Here is a 14,511-nt window from a genome sequence, read left to right as displayed (position 1 = left end):
TGAAGTAGCTATGTCCAAAATTCAACAGGAAGTCGGCCATTTTGGTGGAAGCGGCCATTTTGGCTGAATTCCAGCGTTCTTATCAGTGAATTCTCACAAGTCAATTTCAAAAGGAAGAAGACATTCTTGGCAGCTGGGCAATGAGAAATTGTTAAGCTTTTTTTAACGCCATACGTAGTAGGGGCGCATGCGGTGAAACTTCGCTCCAAGTATTTGCATTGACAATTGTCATGACAATGGAACCCCAGAGCCAATTTCACACAGCAACATGCTTGTGAGTCTTTCCATTCAACCAGGTCATTCCAATCTCATGGCATTTAATCGATCGCAACTGGACTCATCCGGTTGTCGTAGAAGACGTTTCACCTCTCGTCCCAGAAGACTTCATCAGTTCAGTACCTAACAGAACCTTGTTCCAAGTAGGCCTCATAAAGTTTTGAAAACACTGCTGTAACTTGCCACGCTCGATGTCCAATGTGGTTGGAGCAGCCAACTTAAAAGTTTAATGACACTGCTCAACAAGTTTTTACATTTTTTTCTTGAATCAGAGATGCCTTTCAAGATCTTTCTATTTGTGTGTATGTGTGTGTGTGTGTGTGTGTGTGTGTGTGCGCATATTCTGAATTTGCCCACTTTTTTATTCATTGGCACATCAGGTTTTCATAATATTCATAACAATAACATAATAATCTAAACCCAAAAAATTTTACTATCATAAACCAGATGTGAGAGAGAAGCAGTGTCAAAAAGACATTAACCCACGCAGAAAAAGTAAACCACAAAAATGCCAAATTGTGAACTCACACCTTGCTGTTATAAACGTCACACAAGTGACTTTTTAAAATCCTCAACAGTCTTACAAAAAAAGGGGAAATAATCAAGTCAAATTAATTTATGTAGCCTTTAATCACGGAGAACTCTCAAAGGGATTCACATGCCCACAGTCGACAAATATAAATGATATCCTCTGATATTAACCCCCAGAAGAGCAAGAAAAAAAACTCCAAAAAATCCCATCTGGGGAAATTTTGAGAAACCTTATGAGGGGGCCGCAGATGGGGGAGTCCCCTTGCCAGGATGACTTACCTGTATGTGCAGGATTCACCCTTTCTTGATGAGTGCAGATTGCGTCTTGTCTTCTTGTGTTAAGATTAAAAAGATGCACAGAACTCATTTGGCAGCCAGGAGAGTGCCACTTGTTTGCCGATTTCTATTTAAAATGAGTTTGAATGTGATTGGTTAACTCTATACAAAGCCAATTCCGCAGGTATGAGAGTGTGTCCACGTTTGTGCAACCTCATCATCTCAGTTGTTTGATTTGAATCTGCCCTCTATAAAAATAAAAAAAATGTTTTCAGAACTGAGTTGTACAGATAATGTTAATAGTGGGAAGAGTTTGAAAATAATTTAAATTGGTGTCATTTTTATATCACATCAACCTGGCATTTGAACAAGAGAGGGCAAAGATTTTATATCACTGTGACTGTAGACTTAGACCCTCGTAAACCTCGAAGTCACCCGCTTTGCCTCCTCCTGTTCTATTTTGGGACTGAATGGGTCACAGATGACTGCTATTGTCTTTTTTTGAAGTCACCCCTCCATGGCTCTATGTCGATGTCAAGGTCACTTTGCATGTGAAGGTCACTGTGGTGAAAAACAATGCCACCACATCTCATCAAACATGACTTCTTAATGACCTCCCCTTAGTCCATGAGCCCTTTTGGACGTCTGCTTCCAAACACGCACACACACTTACATAGATATACACACACAGCTCCACACTCTCTTGTCCCCAGCCCTGGTTGCCTAGGAGACAGCTGATGGTTCCCCATCTCCTAAAAACAGCACCAATAAGGCCGCGTGGCAGCCAAGATCAGATTCCAGCGTTGGGGATATTTGTCTTCCTCTAGCGGTCAAATTGAAGTACTGCGCTAGCTGTGATTCTGCCTAGTAACCCAATCTGCTGACTTCTCCTGTCTGGCACCAACATCAATCTTGACAGATATATTCAAGAAGGCAGTTACTCTGGAGTAGACTTTATTCGAAGTGACATATTAGTATATGATATAGACTCCTGTTGTTATTAAAAGCATCAAGTAAAAACACCACGTTTATAGACAGCAGCGGGTAGCAGGAAGTTAGGGTGTGACTTGTGCTGTGAGTTCCTCCCCAAGGTCAATCACAAATTTCATCATAACGTGCCTCAAAAAAAAAAGAAGTCAGCATTTATAGTTACAAACGTTTTTGTCCCATAATGGCCACTGTATCACACTAAAATGACCAATCCAAGCACCCCTTAAAAGAATCTGAATACGCCCATGGCTGACACCAAAGAAAAAAAATATCCCTGCATCATCTATGACACCAGAAACAGCCTTATGTGTTCAACTGATGTCCCGCGGTGTTAGGAATGTCTTGAACAAACAGCGCCCTACAGTAGCCTGGGAAAATGCTAGCATTGCAAAGCAAATTCACTTAATTACATATTTGGTTTTCCCCTGATTAATAAAAGGACCACCATCGCCTGTGTGACATCACACAGAGAACAGTGCTCTTGCTAGAGCATAGGCGTTAATGTTCAATTCTTTTTAACATGTGCAAACACTTCCTAAACTATCTACAGGCTAATCAAACGTGAGCAAATCTGCCAATGTACAATATCCTGCCTCATTGAAACCGTGATAAAAGGCCTCTTAAAAAGAGAAAAGTCCATGTATGATATCTAGAGAGACAAAAAGAAACAAAATGTCTTCTTGTGGAGATCTAAACAAATCGTCCGAATGTCTTTGTGCACATTCTGTCATCTAAGCCTCGCACGCTGACTGGATGCTGCCGTTTGGCTCGCCGAGCTCCGGCGGTGGAACGCTGTTGTCGGTCATCTCGCCGACGATGAAGGTGGGCGCCTCGTCTTTGCTGCTGTCGGGCGGCGCCGCCTGCGGCTCCTTGGCGGCCTGCTGGGCAAGGGTGGGCTCCTCGTCTAGCCGGCTGGATATGGACCAGTAGAGGTGAGCGTCCAGCCTAGCGGCAGCCAATGAGAGCTCTCGTGCCGAACAGGAGGGCGTGTCCACCTGGAGTGGGATGAAAGGGTTCCAATTAGTTTTACATCATCAATGAAATGACTTAGATTCAAAGGTGTAAAACATCGTCACCGCAAGAGTCATCACTTTTTTTTTTTTTGGTGTCTATGTCAGGAATTACAGTAGCCCTTCTGACACATTACAGTAAGCCATCTGACACTATATATGAGTCGGATGGTTGTCATTACAATTAGAACAATATTAAATCATAACCAGGTGAGACGTTACCTCAAAGGTGTGATGGAAAGCACCGTAGTCAACATCGAAGAAGCCTTCAGCCAGCGACATCATGGGACTGAAGCGGTGCCCCCATTGCACCTCCTCAGCCAAGTAGGAGCTCCGGGCTTGGCAGGTCATGCCTTGCACACAGGCAGCGGACATCACATGCGTTACTCAGAATCGCTTTGCGCCGCAAACCAAGACAGAAGAATTTGAGTGATGCAACGGGTGATGAACGATGAGCCCCTTTTATGATAATTCTCTGCGGCAGAGTTACGACTGAAAAACCTTCGTCGGAAGTTGCTGAGCAAGGAAATCAATAGCCAACTTCACCCCCGTAGCGTCAAAGAATAGCTCGAAACTTTTATCATCCTCCTCTGGGGCCATTTTGCCACAAGGCAATAATATAAAGAGCTTTGCTAAGCCACATCTTGTGCAGTTTTTATACCACTTTGAATTAAAATGACCACAATACTTTTTTTATTATGTATGTTACTGGATGAAAGAACAATTGGGGCAGTCCGGTGGTCGACTGGTTAGCGCGTCAGTCTCACAGTGCAGAGGTGCAGGGTTCGATTCCGGCTCCGGAACTTCCTGTGTGGAGTTTGCATGTACTCCCAGTGCATGGGTGGGTTTTCTCCGGGTACTCCGGTTTCCTCCCACATTCCAAAAACATGCATGGCAGGTTAATGGAACACTCCAAATTGTCCAAAGGTGTGATTTGTGAACACGGAGGGTTGTTTGTGTATGTCTGCCCTGCGATTGGCTGGCAACCAGTTCAGGATGTACACCGCCTACTGCCAAAAAACAGCTGGGATATGCTCCACCACGCCCACAACCCTCGTGAGGATAAGCGGATTGAAAATGGATGGTGGGATATTTTACAGTTATGTTACAAATAACCAAATAAGCAGAGATTTGAGCCCTCAAGCCTCAGAGCTGTGAGGCAGACTGGCCAAACACTTTTCCACCGTGCCTCTTCACAAAATAAGAAGGTTGAAATTTCTTTCATGATCTCACCTGTTGCCTCCACCATTCCTTCCAGGATAACCACAATCTCAAAGTCCTCCTTCTCCAGCTGCGCATGTGACATGTCCCAGAAAGGAGAGCGGGCGTCGATCTCATGTGAGATTACCAGCGGCGACACCAGGAAGAGGCGGTCGTCGCCTGTCTCGAAGCCCACGCTTATGTCCGTTTGGTCCAAGGGGATGAACTCGCCTTCAAAGAAGGGACGCAGAAGGTAAAAGTGTGAAATACACAGCTCGCCACAGCATTATGACAAACAAGAATTGATTTCATAATGTCCTAAAAGACCAACACAATCCACTTTTTTTTTTTTAATCACAGATTTTGGACACGTATGAGACTGCTTTGGTCGCCATGTGCATATCTGATGTTGCTCACTGTGGTCCAAGAAATGCTCAGGAAAATTGAAGGAAACATTGGTTGGCAGTCTTACCCTCGTGCGTCTGCTTGGATTTGATGAGCTTGGCCCGCATGTTGGCGCCTACAATGTGTGAGCTGCGCAGGTCGCCCACCCGGAACATCAGGCACAGCTTGTCGTCCCGCAGAGAAATGACGGCATTCTTGGAAAACACCAGCGTCTCGGCCCGCTTGTTGGGCTGTGAGATCTTCACGAACATGCAGCCCACCTGCACCGACACCACATGCTAGTTTTCATCACCTGGTCAAGTCAGACTTTGATTGGGTGCTTGTTGCTAGGCAGACTTCCTACAGCTTGACAATTACAATTGTGAAAAAATTTGATATTGGTCAGCCACACTAAAACTATTTGAAATCACTCCAAAATAACACCAACCTGAATGACGGTACATCTACTCTACATTAAGATGCAATATCTACCATAAAAGCGTTGACCATTGAGCCCAGAATGGCCTGCAGCAACAGCAGCATGGTGCCGACGGGACACTGGTCAGTGATGACGCGGTGGCCGTAGCCAATGGTGGTCTCCGTCTCGATGGAGAAGAGGAAGGCCGAAATGAAGCCATTGACATTGTTGACACACGGTGTCCACGTCTCGTCCTCAAGGTGGTCCAGATCGCCCCTGAGGATGATAATGGCAGCAAACGGCCAAATCCAATTCAAAAAGGCTGATTTGAAATGTATGGATGACACACAACTGCAATGTCAATTTGTATAAATGACAGATTGGTTTTATTGACACACCTCAGAAACTAGAAAATTGGCATACTAAATTTATTTATTTATCCATCCATCCATTTTCCGAACCTCGCTAGGGTCGCGGGGGGTGCTGGAGCCTATCCCAGCCGTCTTCGGGCAGTAGGTGGGGACACCCTGAATCAGTTGCCAGCCAATCGCAGGGCACACAGAGACGAACAACCATTCACGGCCACACTCACACCCAGGGACAATTTAGAGCGTCCAATCAGCCTGCCATGCATGTTTTTGGAATGTGGGAGGAAACCGGAGCACCCGGAGAAAACCCACGCAGGCCCGGGGAGAACATGCAAACTCCACACAGGGAGGCCGGAGCTGGAATTGAACCCGGTACCTCTGCACTGTGAAGCCGACGTGCTAACCACTGGACTACAGGGCCGCCCTTATTTATTTATGTATCTGTTTATTTGTTTATTGTTACAGTGCACATTATCAACATGACAATAAACAGTGTAAATGTGCCGGATTTAGCGTAAATGCTAATTATCAGCCGTAGTCCCAAGGCAAGTTTCTAAAATACTGTAGCACAGTGAGACACATAAAACTTTAAGACCACAATGACAGAAATTCAACCCCACCCTTCTGTGTCAGTACCTTTCACACTGAGTCGCGAAAACAGAAAGATACGATTTTGACGGGTAGTATCAACGGGATTTACAAAGGTACCCGGACCTCAAATGTTGGAAAATTAGTTGGTTAGCTGGTTTGCTTTATCCGCCACCATTCTATAAAGCTATACTTCACACAGAACAGTGACGTGAGAACTGGCCAAGGCGCAACATTAACGATGGCCCGGGTCCCCCATTAACCATTCTGTGCTTGTACCATTCATGAACATCAAACTCAAACTTAACCTGCCCACAAGTGAAGCTTTTCGCAGCTCCTGATCTAAAGTCAACAGAGCTTTTGTGTCTTTTCGAACACACAGCGTAAAAGAATGCTAACAGCATGAGATGGACACACACTTCTGCTAACATGATTTAAACGTGTCTGTAGCCATTCTGTCGTCATAAGGCAACACCACTGGGACAAAACACTTTGTGTGACAGGAGCTAATGTCTCTTAAAAACCGAGGAAGATAATCCATTAAAGTGGTGTTCATTTATAGCATCCGTGTCTTTTATATGAAACGCCATCGATAGCAAAGAAGCGCAAAGGTAGCAGCTCTGTGCTGCAGCTGGCATTGGTGATCCATTGATACGATAAGGTCAGGATTTTACGAGGTTAACCCCTTAGCTAATTTGAGAGCCGCATTCTGCAGAAAGTGCCATGTGGCCATTATGCGGCGACTGCTTCTTCTTTTTCTTTTCAGCCTTTGCAGCAGAAACCCATCGGAGGCCTTGTCGCTGGGCGGTTCAGAGAAGGCGACGCAGCCCGCGTGATGGTTCAATTAATATATATGCACTTGTGTTGTATTGATGTCGCGCCAAGTGTCAGATTGGGCGCTCCATTAGTCGTGTTTGGCGATAAACAAGACGGCACCAGACGAGTACAGAGCAGCTTTGCTTGACGTACGCCGCTGCTAATGCTCGCTAAATAATTACCTAATTGTGTTGAAGATAAATGGTGTGCCGATTCGCATTTTGAACACGGCAGCAGAAAATAAAACGTTATAAATATTGTTGGCAAGGTGTCATAAGTAAAGTGATATTAATTTTGGGTTATTTATAGCATTGTATCATAACTAAAGAGCAGGTTTGCCACATTGTTTAGGTAAATGAGATGAGTCAAAATATTGCATACACCTTTCACTATGATGCAGTGCAGTTATGAATGAATGGAACACGAAAATTTCAAATGTAGGAATTTAAAAAAAAGTTAAATATATAATTGAGAATCACCGAAGTTTGATTTTAAACAAAAATGTTCTCAATGTGGGCGGCCCGGTAGTCCAGTGGTTAGCACGTCGGCTTCACAGTGCAGAGGTACCGGGTTCGATTCCAGCTCCGGCCTCCCTGTGTGGAGTTTGCATGTTCTCCCCGGGCCTGCGTGGGTTTTCTCCGGGTGCTCCGGTTTCCTCCCACATTCCAAAAACATGCATGTCAGGCTGATTGGACGCTCTAAATTCTCCATAGGTGTGAGTGTGGGCGTGGATGGTTGTTCGTCTCTGTGTGCCCTGCGATTGGCTGGCAACTGATTCAGGGTGTCCCCCGCCTACTGCCCGGAGATGGCTGGGATAGGCTCCAGCACCCCCCGCGACCCTAGTGAGGATCGAGCGGTTCGGAAAATGGATGGATGGATGGATGTTCTCAATGTAAAAATGGTCATTTCAAATATCACATTTTAATATCGCGGTGATTATAAATATGGTCATTACAAAAAGTAAAACAATTTTTGAATGTGATTATTTCTTTTAATACATAAATATTTTCATCTTAATTAAACATTATTACATATGCTATCATTTTTAACTTTGTCAATTTTCATTTAAGTGCAAAGATTTTCATTTTAAACGGAATTTTCTTGATAAAAATGCATGTAATTTTCATCATACAAGGTTTAATTTTGAATAACAAAAAAAAATATTTGAAACATATTAAAGTAATGTTAATGGACAACATATTTTTTAAATGTTTCATTTTAAACGTAAAAAGTATTATTTTAAACAGAATTTCAGTTTTAAAAGTATACGGGCTCATTTTGAATTGACAATTTAAATTTTTATCATGCAAATTCTCAATTTTAAACATCCGATGGTCAATTTAAACATCCTTCCATCCATACATTTTGTATAGCGCTATCGCTGAAGCCTGTTTCAGATGACTTGTCACCAGCCAATCTCAGTATCTTAAACATAAGAATTGTTTTTTTAAACTAAAATGAATGAATAAAAAAAAAATACATTGAAACCTTGTGAGGAATGTCAATGAAACAAATGGATCAAGGGCAACACTAACCTGCAGTAGGCGATGAGGTACCAGATGGCGCCGAAGAAGAGCCACGTGACGGCGTACGCCATGACAAAGACGAAAAGTGAGCAGCGCCAGTTGAGGTCCACCAGAGTGGTGAAAATATCGGTCAGATAGCGGTACGTCTCCCGCATGTTGCCGTGCTGCACGTTGCAGCGGCCGTTCTTCTCCACGTAGCGCTGCCTCTTGCGGCGAGTGCGAGCTGGTGCAAAAATATCAAGACAAACGGCATCATAGATTGTCTTCACACTATCACCATGAAATCACTCACCCCATCCAAATCGCCCTCTCTCCTTCTCTGGCCCTTGGGTTTTCTTCCTGGTCTGATTGACTGTGGCCTCCCGCTCGGCCATCTTTGATTGGAACGACCGGTTCACCTTGACCGCTTCGGTGGTGACCACGTGACCCAGCTCCTCGGACACGTTGAAGACACCACGGCCGTCCGCAGGGGTCATCGGGGCCTCGGTGACCGCCTCCTGCCCCCCTTCCGGCTTGTGGTCCACCGGCAGTGAGAGTGAGTCCGGACGCGGGGTCAGGACAGAGTTCTCCACAGCCATCACTTGACTGTGTGTCTGTGCGTGTGTGTGTGCGTGCGTGTTATTGAAATGTCACTTTGGCGAACTCTGTCCACTGGATATTTGTTGTACTACCATTTGTTTGCTGAAACATGAGAAGGAAAACAAGCAAGTCAGACTATTGTGGTGTCACAATGACTGATTTGTCCATCTCAAAACAAATACATCTACAGTATGAGCAAAACTACTCAGGTGACAATAGACCTCCGCCAAGGCCAAATAATTCTTTGCATCCGCACCATTGTTTTTCCATGGTTAAAGACTTCAAGATTTTGAAAGAATAAATACCTGTATTTCATTTTTGTGATTTCCTTCTAAATATATTGACTATGCTTGAACTAAACTAAACTAAAAACATGTACTAAGACTGAGAAAAATTTAGTACTGAAGTGCTGAGCGTTAAACTCTTTTGAGATGTGTTCTGGTGATATGGGAAAGACATACAAAGGTTATAATGCTAACTATAGATGACAAAAACTGCTTGCCATTTTTTAAGAAGTGGAGGGGGGAAAAAATCTACATCCCGCACCAAGTGTATTCGTGTTTGTATTATAACATTTAAGAATTGTTTTCCCATTTTGTGCTTATCATGACACTTTTCGCCATGTCTGGTACTCTGCTGTGCTTCCATTCCATGCAATTTTCTGAAGTCACACATAATGCCAGTTGGAAGTGCAAATTTTGGTTGATTTTTGAGGCCAACCTTTTTTTTAAACAGAATTCGAAATTGTTCTGTATTGGGGGTTGCATTTGCATAACCCATTGTGGTCAGCATATTTTGCATGTTTTGAATTGTGTGAGCGTGTGTGTCAGTGCGTGCGTTTGTGTTTGCGCGCGCGCGTGTGCGTGTGTGTGAGAGCGAGAGAGAGAGAGAGACTAATAGTTTATGTGCGTGTGTGCTATTTGTGCATTGCTATCACAGCAGGCCGTCTCAGGTGTCTTGCATAATGCGAGCAGCAGGCCTGTCGTTTAAAAAAAAGATATTTTATTATTATTACAAATAATAACGAGTCTATTTGCATAAATCGAATGATTCCTTTTGGCGTGCGTCCATCGTGAAACTGATGGGGAAAATCACAATGACGCACGATCACAAATTTGATACAATCTGTGAACAAGGTTTGTGGACCCAAGCAACGGTGCGCATTTGGTCAACAAAAGTGGCTGTACATTCAAATAACGAAATATCGCACCTGATTACTTTAACCTCATTTGCCGAAGAAGATGAGTATTCGTCGTGTGGAACGGTGGTTCGACGCGTCCGTCCATATTCGCCATCGATCCGGTGGATCCTCCGGGACCGAGAGGACAAAAGAAAATCCCTCAACCCCGAAAATGGACCTTGCGCGTCCGCCTTTCCGAGGCTAGCGTGTCGCTGTGGCTGTGAAGTGGGGGAGTCTTCCGCTGTGCGTGGATGCGATGGAGGCGGGCAGGTGTCGTCAGCCCAGCCCCTCTCACCAAGCCTTGCATTTCCTTGATGAATGGTGCTGTAATTGCATCCTTTGGCATTATTACTTTAGAATAATGTGCATCTGACCCATTTACGTGTTCAAAACTATGTGCTTTAAGTTAAAAAAAAAAGCTGTGTGTAAATTTACGGTATACACTGACACTCACGAGACACAGCATGAGGAACACCAATACAAGAAAAAATAGGACACACCAAATACTCTCAATATATTCCATTTATATTCAAAAAGTAATATACTATATTCTAATTGCACCTATTTGCTCGTGTCATACACACTCCGAATCAGCAGTGGGCGCTAAAATACTAGACTGTTCGTCGAAGCTGGAGACGAAGAAATCCCTCCTTTCCTTCTTTTCCAATATGTCGGTTTTCGGGCCGGTTGTGAAGGTTCATCCCGTCGTCCTAGCTTCCATTTGCGACTCGTACGAGCGACGAAATGAGGGAGCGAGTCGCGTGATTGGCACCCTGTTGGGTAAGAAGCCATTATGTTGGTGAATAGCCCATTTTGTCACTTCGTCCAATCGTTGGCGCGTTCGCTGGTTTTAGCATGTCTGCTGCTAACGCATGCGTGTTACCTAGTCTCACTAGTACAGCACTTGAACCAAACATCTGGTACTGTCATGCACTCGTAAATATCAGTCTGTTAAGATTAGGTAATATTGGACGATCAAAGTGTATTGTAACGTTTCCGATGCGTTTGTAATGTGAGTAGTAGGTGTACTGTGGCTAACTGTAACTAGTTGATACGTTTAAGTGTTATTTGAAGGTGTGTTGTCCCCCTCCAGGTACCATCGACAAGCACTCGATCGAGGTGACCAACTGCTTCTCTGTGCCCCACAATGAGTCTGAAGACGAGGTGCGTTGTTCATGTCTCTTTACTCTTTATTGTTGTCACCGTAGTTTATTTTTTTAAAAAGACAGCACTCAACTCCATTTTGAAGAGCACTTTTGAGAACAACTCAAGCTACGTGAAAGAGTCGTGGACTCGCTGGAACCTATCCCAGCTTTCTTCGGGTAATAGTAGGCGGGGTATACCCTAAACTGGTTGCCAGCCAAGAGGGAATTTTAAGCAGCAGCAACCTCTAGAGCGCTGATGAGACTCTTTGCTTAAGGACAGTTGTGTGACTTGATATTCCTTGTCCTCCCTCAGGTCGCCGTTGACATGGAGTTTGCCAAAAACATGTACGAGCTACACAAGCGTGTGTCGCCCAGCGAGGTCATCATCGGCTGGTACGCCACAGGCTTCGATATCACTGAGCACTCTGTGCTCATCCACGAGTACTACAGCCGCGAGGCAACCAACCCCATCCACCTGACCGCTGACACAGCCCTGCAGAGCGGCAAGATGAATATTCGTGCCTACGTCAGGTCTGTCTCACCGTCTTTATTTCCTCGCTCATTTTATGCCAACGACCACTTCCTAACACCTCATCTTTTACATAGTGCACAAATGGGCGTGCCCGGGAAGACGGTCGGCGTGATGTTTACTCCACTCACAGTCAAATACGTCTACTATGACACAGAGAGGATAGGCGGTAAGGAAAGAAACACTCTTCAGTGTCAGCGTTTCCACCAAGTAGTCGGGGAACAAATGACAGTACCGGTAATTTTTTTGGGGTGGGGGGGGGGGGGGGTCGTCTTCCCAGTCTCTAATATATCTAATATGGTAATGACTAAGTTGCATTTAACTTTGTAAGACATGCATCTTACCCTGCAAGATCTCTGCACGTTTTCCTTGAATACACCTTTTTAATGTTCTGTGAATAAAAATTTGCCTTCACAGTGTTGTCTTTATATATTGTTTTATTTGTTTGCTTTTTTAAGTGGACCTTTTGCAGAGGACACGCCTCATTCCTAGTCGCGCCAAGGGCCTAACGTCGGACCTCTCCCAGGTGGCCGGCTCAGCTGCACGCGTTCAGGACATGCTGACCACCGTGCTAGCGTACATCGAGGACGTGCTGGTCAGTCTCTACAGACATTTTGTCAATCGCCTGCATCTCGTACTTTGAGAACGTTAACCTGGGATGTGTTTGGAATCTCTCCCTATCCACTACATAGTGCCCTATAAAGCAAGGTCGCCATTTTGTAGTGTTGTTTGAATGTACTGCGCCCTCACTGTATCTCACAATGCACTTCCTAGAATTCCATATTAGCAAGCATTGTGCTGAATGTGACCTCTTTATCCATCTCAGTCTGGCAAGGTGACTGCAGACAACAGCGTGGGCCGCTTCCTGATGGACCTGGTCAACAAGGTACCCACCATCTCAGCGGAGGACTTTGAGACTATGATCAACTCCAACATCAACGTATGTTTGTCTTTCTTGTCACGGTTAATGGGTCATGTTTTCTCTCCGAATTGGATTAACCACACGTCAATTAATGCCATGTCAAATGTTTCTTTACAGGACCTCCTGATGGTGACGTACCTGTCCAACCTCACCCAAGCACAGATCGCCCTGAACGAGAAGCTGGTGCTGCTCTGAGGCACTATTTAATTTTTGGTTACAAGTTGCCCTTTTCTGAGATGAATAAAAGCAAAATATTCCCAGAGTCCATCCCATCCTTGAAGCAGCTTTTGGCGTCATTTGATCACTGATTTGGATTTCTAGGCACATTTGTGATACAGTGCTCCAGGAAACAAACTGATAGCAACACAATTTATCTGTAAAAACTGGTACAAATGTAGTCACGATGGGAATCAATGACACAATTATCTCAATCTCATGCTGAAGTGACAATTGATTTGAAGGTGCTCGAGTACTGTACATATTTGGTTTTAATTTGGACTGTATTGTTAGTTTGCAATATTGATACTACAGTGATAATTGATACATTTGAAATAAAATCTAAAGTTGGTCAGTGTACTCTTAAAAACATTTTCATTTTACTGCAGTACTACTTTAATGAATGGGATGTTATCATTGGAGTATTGTATTCGAGATGGTGACATTGATCATTTGTCCCACTAGTTGAATGTTTTTTGAGTAACACGTAGTCTGTGAAACGTTTGACTGTTTATTATTTTTGTCACAATTCTCTGCATAAATATACATTCTAATTGTCCAGCCTGAGTTATCTTCATACAAAAAGTAGGCATAAATAAGAGCACCCAGTTGTTGGAGCTGCTGGTGTCTTCCTGCTTTGGTGACCCTCAACGTTTCCCCGGAGAGTCGACACCCGGCTCGGCCTTTTTGCTTTGTGGTTTCAGGATCCTTTCCATGGCGGCGTAGCCGTGCACGGCCCCCTCGTATAAGGTGTCGCCGGCGGACCTGGCGATGGTCGCAGCACGATCTGGGTAGTAGAGGGAGGCGCTGGTGGCCATGAGACCCGCCGGGTAAATGACCCTCTTTACCCGCGAGCGTCTGGCCAGAAGCAGCCCCAGCACGCCGGTACAGCCAATGATACCGGCACGCGCGTAGAAGTCCCCCGGCGGGTTTTTGAGAAACGCCCAGGAGTTGCCCGCCAGCTGCGCCGCGCTTTGGACTTTGGGTTCGATGCGGTCGTAGGTGGTCCGACACCAGGCAGCGTACGGCTCCGCAAACTTCCGCAGCGTGGCAACACTACGCTCCAGTTGCCCGACTTTCGGCTCCTCAGAGACGGCTTTCTCTTGTCGCGGCGGGGCGTACAGCGACAGGTCTTCCCGTTTCAGCTTTGCAGGCGTGGGTTTCTTTCCGTCACCCGCCGCGGCGTAGACGGTGGCTGGCCACAAGGTGAAGGCTCCGGCCATGAGTCTACCCGTCACCTTCAACATGATCCCTGGTAACCATGAATGGCCAATACGGCGACTCGGGAGGAACATCCTTCCCCAAGGCGAACACGTTCGACTATCTCCACAACCACAACACAACAAACCTCATTTAGATTTTGTAGTATGTATTTCATTCAGAAATTGACTTCGTCATACGGCACAAAAATATCTCGGTAATTATAGCTATTTTTGTAAAACGCGAAGATCCTATTGCCTGTTGTACGGAGTGTCGCTTTAAACGTCACATTACGAGTTGACGTTTTGTAGCACTTGGTCATGTGACGTAATTGTGCCCATGGTAACAACAACGTCT

The 14,511-nt window shown here is 44.9% G+C and overlaps 3 protein-coding genes across 3 annotated transcripts; 1 reads left to right on the top strand and 2 right to left on the bottom strand.

Annotated features, from left to right (window-relative positions):
* Positions 1–2,020: 2,020 nt before the first annotated feature.
* kcnj9 (potassium inwardly rectifying channel subfamily J member 9) lies at positions 2,021–10,402 on the bottom strand. The gene is made up of 8 exons (XM_086128921.1): positions 10,173–10,402; positions 8,676–9,064; positions 8,393–8,606; positions 5,160–5,361; positions 4,756–4,948; positions 4,317–4,514; positions 3,306–3,436; positions 2,021–3,068 (listed from the first exon to the last, which is right to left on the bottom strand). The coding sequence occupies exons 2-8, from the start codon at positions 8,959–8,961 to the stop codon at positions 2,805–2,807; spliced, it is 1,488 nt and encodes a 495-aa protein (XP_085985047.1). The 5' UTR covers positions 8,962–9,064; positions 10,173–10,402; the 3' UTR covers positions 2,021–2,804.
* Positions 10,403–10,777: 375 nt separating this feature from the next.
* Positions 10,778–13,000, top strand: eif3f (eukaryotic translation initiation factor 3, subunit F). Its single transcript, XM_086128923.1, has 7 exons — positions 10,778–10,922; positions 11,236–11,306; positions 11,601–11,818; positions 11,894–11,985; positions 12,275–12,411; positions 12,643–12,756; positions 12,856–13,000. Exons 1-7 carry the CDS (start codon positions 10,811–10,813, stop codon positions 12,931–12,933), a joined length of 822 nt encoding a protein of 273 aa, XP_085985049.1. The 5' UTR covers positions 10,778–10,810; the 3' UTR covers positions 12,934–13,000.
* Positions 13,001–13,452: 452 nt separating this feature from the next.
* Positions 13,453–14,416, bottom strand: LOC147194780 (MICOS complex subunit MIC26-like). Its single transcript, XM_086128924.1, has one exon. The coding sequence runs from the start codon at positions 14,247–14,249 to the stop codon at positions 13,602–13,604; it is 648 nt and encodes a 215-aa protein (XP_085985050.1). The 5' UTR covers positions 14,250–14,416; the 3' UTR covers positions 13,453–13,601.
* Between the last annotated feature and the right edge of the window lie 95 nt (positions 14,417–14,511).

Source organism: Hippocampus guttulatus, chromosome 14, assembly GCF_054856545.1.
Source record: "Hippocampus guttulatus isolate MCC_2025c chromosome 14, RoL_Hgut_1.0, whole genome shotgun sequence".
Lineage (NCBI taxonomy): Eukaryota > Metazoa > Chordata > Actinopteri > Syngnathiformes > Syngnathidae > Hippocampus > Hippocampus guttulatus.
The sequence above is the reverse complement of the archived record's forward strand: the minus strand, read 5'-3'. Positions and strand labels throughout refer to the sequence as shown.